Source organism: Drosophila virilis, chromosome 2 (assembly GCF_030788295.1).
Source record: "Drosophila virilis strain 15010-1051.87 chromosome 2, Dvir_AGI_RSII-ME, whole genome shotgun sequence".
Taxonomy (NCBI): domain Eukaryota; kingdom Metazoa; phylum Arthropoda; class Insecta; order Diptera; family Drosophilidae; genus Drosophila; species Drosophila virilis.
In genome coordinates, this window is record NC_091544.1 from 12,057,227 (window position 1) to 12,064,641 (window position 7,415).

The window sequence follows — 7,415 nt, forward strand, 5'->3', positions numbered from 1 at the left end:
GCAAATCAGCCTGTGCCCCGAAAATTGAAATGGAAACAAACCGAAGCGGCCAGTTTTCAGTTTTAAGCTTTCAGTCCTGTTCACCTCATGTCCGGGTGGCCACTTTTTCAAATTGAATTTCTTGGAGTGCTGTGTAGAGCGTAAGCAGCGGAAGCAAATTAAAAAGAAATTAAGCCAATTTGCCTGGGCACCGGATGCGGCTCCATTTCAGCTCCAAGTGCCTTGTTGTGGCTCGTAAATCTTTGGCCCATAAATACCATACCAGGAGCTGCTCCTGGCTGGGCTGCCCAGGCCCGCATCACGTCTCGCTTGGCCGCCGACATCTTCATTTCGGCGTGAAATTCTTTAATCTCATTCAATTCAATTAGTTCGAGTTGACTAGTTAATGCCGCGCGAACAGTCCGCGAATGTCCTTTTTGCCAGCTGCCCGCTTAGGTGTGCCGCAGTCCCTGTCGAAGTGCCGCTTCCTTATCCTGGTCGTAGCCGTGTGGTTATGTCGTTTTGCCGCTTATGCCTTCTTTTTGTCACTGAGCATTAACTTTTGAAATTTATGGGCCAGTTAAAACGGCAGCAGGCGAATTTGTATGAGATTATTTTCAAGACCAATTAAAAGATAGCCAAAACAGATTCGGCGTTTCGCAATAACTTGAGCACATGCACAAATTCATCTACTTAAATCATTAACGCGTCCGAAAAGCCAATGTACAATGAGAGTTTAAGATTTAATTTTGAATTACTTAATAATTCGATTTCACTGGGGTTCGATGCCCTAGCTTTGTGTTTGGTATGTTGACGCAACCCATTGCCCAAGCCCTGCCAGGCTATTTTTGATGGCATTGTAGCTAATATTGTTACCTTATTTGAATTTATTCAATTAAAAGAAAACAGATAAGAATTTTAGTGAATAGCCCAGCCATCCAGGTATCGTGTCAAATACATTTTCACAAGTAGATGAGTTTGAAACCTATAGGATGGTAAACCGAAAATTAATTTAAGTGCGATTGGAATTTCCAAATTGCTATTTTTATGCTGAAAATAATTTTTAGTCCGACCGGACGAAACTTAGAAATTCATCCAATCAACTACTGACTCGCGTTTACCATCCAAGAATGCCAGATTTTGTGAAAATTTTTCGCCAAACAGTAAGTTATGCATTTAGTCAGTCAGTCGATCAGGACAAACGCAGTTTTATATATTGAGATTTTGTATATAATTCCAATATGCTATATGCTGCATATACCCTGTAAAGCTTATTATGTATGCTGATTTATTGCTGTATATGAATGTGTAAATTTTGTATAAAATGAACACAATCACATATAAATTTATTTCAATATGTTAGAGTAGACAACGAGCCGCCCCATTTTGATATGCCCTGCGGAAAGTGTACAGAATGTATAGAATATAAAGATTATATCAGAATGGGAAGGCTGGTTGCTTCTTAAATTCTTAAATTTTGTGCCTCCCCGTAGCAGCTCTTGTAGTGGTTGTTGTTTCGATTGAAGGTGATTAAGTAATTTTCGCATTTTAAGCTAAGCTACATGTTATGTTTATATATATATTTATATTGGGGGGTCTGGATCCTCAGCTTGGTGGCTGCCACCAGGCTGCGAATCATTCAACTGCTCCGGTTCGCCATGCGGCGTATTCGGCGGAGAGGGCTGACTCTTGCGGGGCTTGGCATTGCCAAAAATGCTGGCCGCCTGCTTGGTCTCGGCCAGCGCATTGATCGGTTCGGTTACGGTGCGTGGCTGTAGGACAATCTTTGGACGATCATCGTCGTCGAGATTGGCAAATGGTGGACTGGTGCCACCGCTCAGGGATTGGTTATACCTTTCATTTGGGTTGTAGTGACCGCGACGGTCTCGTGTCCGGTTCTGGCCAAAGTTCGAGTAGTGGCCATTGTCATTGCTGATGCTTCGCTGGCGCGGGGGTCCGCCACGCCTGTAGTTGTTGTTGTTGCGATCATTATATCTGGGCGAGTAGTGTGGACAGATAAGTGAAACATTGCTTCACTATAACATGCTTACCGATTATTGTTATAGTTGTTGTTGTTTGTGTAGTGCGGAAAGCTACGACTACTTTGGAAGCTCGTCGATGATATGTGCGGCTCCACGCTCTGCCTGGGACTGCCTAGGCTGGACGTGTCGTGGCTGCCTCCGCCGAGAGAGCCAAAATCGCTGCTGTTGCTGCCGTCGTTGCCCTGATAGCCATCGTTATTATGGTGGCCCCTACCTCCGCCGCCACCACCTCCGCTACCACCTCCGCCGGCGCCACCGCTGCCGGCGCCTCCACCGCTGCCACCGCCACCGCCACCACCACCGCCACCCCTTCCGCCACCACCTCTTCGCTCGCCACCGCCACGCCCGCCGCGATAGCCGCCTTGCCGCGGGCTGCCGTCCTGTCTGCTCATGTGAAAGTTTGTGTTGGACGAACGATTGCCTACCGGACGACCTGGACTGTTCTGCTTGCGCGAATATTGGCCCTGGTAGCTTTGGGAGCCAACACTATTGTCGCGTCGAAAGTTGCGGCGTTGGTTGTGATTGCCGCCACTGCTGGACGCAGCTCCTCCGATGGCGCCACCAGGGCCGCCCTGACGCCGATGATCGGCAATATCGATGCGCAGCGGTGCTGACAAATTGTCCAGTTTAATGCGTCCATTGCGGGATAACGCACGCTTTAGCTGTTCCAATGTCGTAAATTCCACGTAGCCGTAGCCCTTGAACTCGTCAGTCTCCCGATCTTTGATCAGGCGTACGCTCTTTACTTCGAAATCATCGAAAATCTTCATAACATCGCCCTGGACGAGACCCTTGGGCAGGTTGCCAACAAAGGCAATGTATGGCGGATCGGTTGGCACTTCCCTGTTGCGATCCCGAAAGTCACGGTTGCGATTGTGAAAGTTACGATATTCTTGGGAATTACCACGATAGTCACGGTCATGATTGTTGTTACCTCTATCGTTGTTTGACCGATCTGCCATATTCTACGAGCTTATCAGTATTTAAACAATATATATTTTAAGTCCGGAGCTCGTATTCCCAGACGCTGTGGAAACGGTCTACGAGAGACATTGGAGTTACTTTGAATTGACATTGCTTCAAAACTCACTAGATCCTATATGTTCCAGCATAGCATTATTATTATTATATTATTTCTGTTTTTGAATGTTCTCCGAAACATTGTGAACATCCTGGACACACATCTATGTATATTATTAAGATTGTCAGCCTGTATTTCCTATCCAAATTTCACGCGAAATGGGGCAATCTGAGGAGGAATATCGTTCGTTGCGTGCGACACAATTTGTGGTAAAGTCAAGGTGAATTACAGAAATGAGAAATGTTAGCGCCTGGTCACCATCCCCATGGCCTTCGCATTGCTCCTGCAGTCAGACCAACTAGAAATGCACGGAAAAACATGTGTAAGCAGCGGAGCAAATGGCTCCATCTCCAGATTCAGCGCTTGTTTATGTTATGGATACTAAAAAATAAAACAACGGCGACGTTGACGACGATGGCAAGTACATGAAAAAGTCAACAGCAAATAGTGAGACCAAGCAGCATCAGCATCAGCATCAGCGCCAACAAGAACAACTGTTTTGGGGGCAACAAGAACAGCTAACGCGTTTTGTTTGCACGACGAACTCATGACTCATTTTTGTACATTTGTCAAAATTTTTGCCATACATCATTTTAAACAGTGCGCGACATTGGCGAGGCCAAGAGGCAGGACCAGAGTCGTTGTGGGTACCAGTTGGAATATTATGCACTGCCATCAGCTATGCCAGCCGAGCCACAGTGGTCAGAAAGTCAGAAAATAACGCAAGGAGCACAAAATTAAACAGTATTATAGTTGTAAAAAATATACTAGCAAGCAATCAATAGCATGAACCATCAAGATTTGAAGATCATTTGAATATTTTCGTAATAATATCCTATTCTCTAACCCAGCCACATAGAAATACACATGGGTATGCTTGTAATTCTCAACAAATTAAAGGGTGTAAAGTCTTTCGAATCCTAGCGTCGATAGCAAAGTCTGTTGAAGATGGGACCCTGAGGATCTTGCATTTGCTACGTAACTAAATGTTAACAGTGTCGTTTGATAAGAAAAGACAATTAAGTTGTGAAACGTTCACCTTTTCTAGAGCCTGGCCTCAGTGTGCCATACAGAGGCTTGGCTTGGCGGGGGGTTGGATTCGGCACACGCCAACGCATGCTAAAAGATAAATCGTCAGCAACACGGAATTAAAAACTGATGTAGCGATTAATTTATCACTCACTGGCAGAGCAACAAGCAGCTGCAAGAAGAGTTGCCAGCTACTGGCAATATTTAACTAACAAGTTGCAACTGTGTGGGGCACAGGGCACAGGGCACAGCTCCAGTGGCTTGAACAGTTTCAGTGGCATCTTTAGAAGCAGCTACGTAGCTGAGCTTCGAACCGATGCGGACAGTAAATAAATTACGAGCAACAAATAAACGCGCTCGGCTGCATCGATGGACAGTGGAAAAGCAAAGTAAAACAAAAAGCCGAGCAAAGGCAAAAGTAAAGAGCGTAGCGAAACGAGAAATGTGGACAAACAAAGACAAGAAAACGGAACCGGAAACGCTTTCAGCTGTCGAATTTGTATGAGCTGCTTGCTGCGTGTCGCCTGCCCGCCAGCTCCCGATGGAATGCCAAATGCCATGTTCATCCTGTCTTAGGCCAACAGCGAGCTTTGCTGCCCTGTCCCATTCGTAAGTGTTCAATCATTTGATTGCAGCAACAATGCAACATCAGCAGCGGCAACGGCAACGGCAACGGCAATGGAAAAAGAAGTGAAACACCGAAAAGGATTTATGGTCATCGATCAGAATTAATGAAGATTTTGTTTTAGTGTCCTGACAAAGCTCTACCATGCCACAACTTGGTCAGCGGGGTGGCTGTGCCAGGGTAGGGCAGTTCGGGACTGGAGTAGGTATGCCGCTTCAAATGGAGCATTTGTTACTAATCGTTTTTTTCAGCCTGAACTTCGCTTCAAGCACTTGTGACCGAGTACTAACCGTAACTGCTTGAGTATTACACTACATTAGCGAAATTAAATTGATTTTGTTCTGCGCCTGCTTAGATTTTTCCAAGCTCTGCTTCTTTCAACTTATTCTTTTTTGATCCCCTGCAACCCTGGCGCTTCACATGCTCAAGAGCTGTTGATACTCGCATTTCACCACCTTTTAATTCTTATTAGGGCAGATTGTCTTTCTCCTCTTCTTTCTCTCTCTCTCTCTCTCTCTCTCTGTGCCTCTTTTTCTCTTTCTTTTCCCTGCTTCTTGCCACTTTCACTGGCTCGTCATAACGCTGCCTTTGGGTTGATTTATGCTGCAGCGCCCACAAGTATGCAGCGTAAATATTTTTATGACCCAATATATGAACCCTGCCCTGAGCTGCCCCCGCCACCACCTACCCCTGCCCAACTAAACAACCCACCAGTGCACTTCTGTCTCAACAACCTCATATATGTATCTGTATAAGTATAAGTAGACCAGGAGCAGCGGCCCACACTAATCATATTAAATGAAATTCATACGTCGCCGCATTTATGCGATTTACTCAGGGACTCACGAGCCACTAGCGAGGGTTGCTAAAACGTTTCGTATAGCTGGCAATTGTTGTTATTGCTGTTGTTGTTGTTTTTGTTGCTGTTGCCATTGTTGCTGGCTGGCAACATTTTTGTTGTCGTTTAAACTAATTGAGTGTTACAAATTTTATGTGCAAAATCTTTAAGCTAAATTGAAATTTGTTTTGTTTGCCTTTGGCCTGGTCTTGTTGTAGTTTCTCTTGTTGTTGTACATTTTTCACATATGATGCGGGTCGTATATGAACCCATTTAATATTATGTGCACATTTCGTTGTTGCTCTCCGTAAAGTGAGTCGAAACATTTTTAAATTAAGGTATGCTTCTCACTTTAAAAAATTGCCTACCATGTGATAAATATGTTGGGATGACTAACTTATAAAAAAACTTATTTAACTCAAAACATAACATGCCCAACCTCCAATACTTATGTATGTAGTGTACTGGGTTTTGTCTTTGAAAGCTCGGACCTGGATCTTAATTGCCTTAACAAATATATTTATTATATATATTATTTATTAATGGGATGACGAAAGACATTCAGAGAATAGAAGGAAAGACGTAAGTGGTCAACGTATTAGAGTAAGTGCAGGAAATAAAGAGAAATAAAGTGAGAGAAAGAGAGTGGGTTAGAGAGGAAGAAAGAGTAGGAGGCAAATAGAGTAATATGGCGCAAGAGAGAGTGTTAATGTAAAAGAAGAAGGAAGACAAAGTTTCTTAGATGAAAATGTTTCCATAAGTCTAATTTAAATTAAATTATGCATATGTAAATGCAAACAGGAATCATTATATTTAAGAGTGAAATGAACTTCGTCTGTATTCGGTATAGGAAATCAAATATAGCGAGTATTACCCGTCCTTGTCCGAAGCAATGAGTAATTCTTAAAATTTAAAACAAGTTTCTCTGTCTTTTCCGGGCTGTGGAATGATATAGATCCTCTACAAATTTGAACTCCCATGATAGATTTCCGAATTCGGTGAATAACATTATTAAATTGGCGGCCGATCAGATAGAAGGCAAAATGTTTCGTACAACGGTTTTCCGCGACTTTTCCACTCTTGATTGCTAATCACTGAGTGAGCCACCTTAAGAGATATTTTTCTATGTAGGTTTATGACTAAGGTAACTCACTCTAAAATTGTAAATGGTTATTGCGGTCATATATTTAGAGCTATTTATTTCTTATCTTGGCTTTATCTGTTTGGCTTGAATTGATAATTGCGTCGCCGGCAAAACGCATTTTTCGCCAATTTACATAATTTACGATGGCAGATTTTTGCGGCCCACGCCACAAGATTGGGCCACAAGAAAATTGCATACAACTCGAAACTCGAAACAATTTGGTCAGATGATTTGTGCCATTGCAGCGACTTGGCTGACGATAAGATCCAAAAATTTGGCTGCTGTCTCGTCCGAATGCATGGGTTATAAACAAATAGGATGGCCAAATTAAACTTATGTCTGAGATTTATCATTTCTGGGGCCATATATCAGCGCCCGAGTGGCAGGCCAATAAAATATGGCACTTGCTTAGGGCCTGGCCAACAGGCAATTACCAATTGCCAAAGCCGCCCAAGCGAAAAGCTGTCGCGAGATTTTGAAAAATTAACAATGTCATGTACGAATATATACCATATACTCATAGCGCTAAGAGGAAGAGAGATATAGTTGTTTAGTTCCAAACTGTAGATTTATGCCAATTTAAAGAGACAAAACTTGTACTTGTACAGCTGCTGATGCTGATTTATGGCCACTCGCCACAATGTTTGGCAAAGGGTATATAGTACCGAGTCCCAGTC

General features: G+C 43.5%; 1 protein-coding gene across 2 annotated transcripts; it reads right to left on the minus strand.

Annotated features, from left to right (window-relative positions):
• Nucleotides 1-1,250: 1,250 nt before the first annotated feature.
• Nucleotides 1,251-3,071, minus strand: eIF4H2 (eukaryotic translation initiation factor 4H2). Of its 2 annotated transcripts, none has more exons than XM_070207192.1 (2): nucleotides 2,031-3,071; nucleotides 1,251-1,944 (listed from the first exon to the last, which is right to left on the minus strand). In XM_070207192.1, the coding sequence occupies exons 1-2, from the start codon at nucleotides 2,981-2,983 to the stop codon at nucleotides 1,563-1,565; spliced, it is 1,335 nt and encodes a 444-aa protein (XP_070063293.1). In that variant the 5' UTR covers nucleotides 2,984-3,071; the 3' UTR covers nucleotides 1,251-1,562. The 2 variants fall into 2 exon arrangements, with proteins under 2 accessions (XP_070063293.1, XP_070063292.1); XM_070207191.1 differs by having other exon boundaries at nucleotides 1,251-1,974; nucleotides 2,031-3,069.
• Nucleotides 3,072-7,415: the final 4,344 nt, after the last annotated feature.

What these genes read in the sequence shown, in the direction of transcription:
- eIF4H2 (XM_070207191.1), bottom strand. Translation starts at nt 2,983, where the DNA reads ATGGCAGATCGGTCAAACAACGATAGAGGTAACAACAATCATGACCGT. An exon ending in AACAACTATAACAATAATCG is followed by an intron (nt 1,975 to 2,030) that starts GTAAGCATGTTA and finishes CTACTCGCCCAG; the next exon opens with ATATAATGATCGCAACAACA.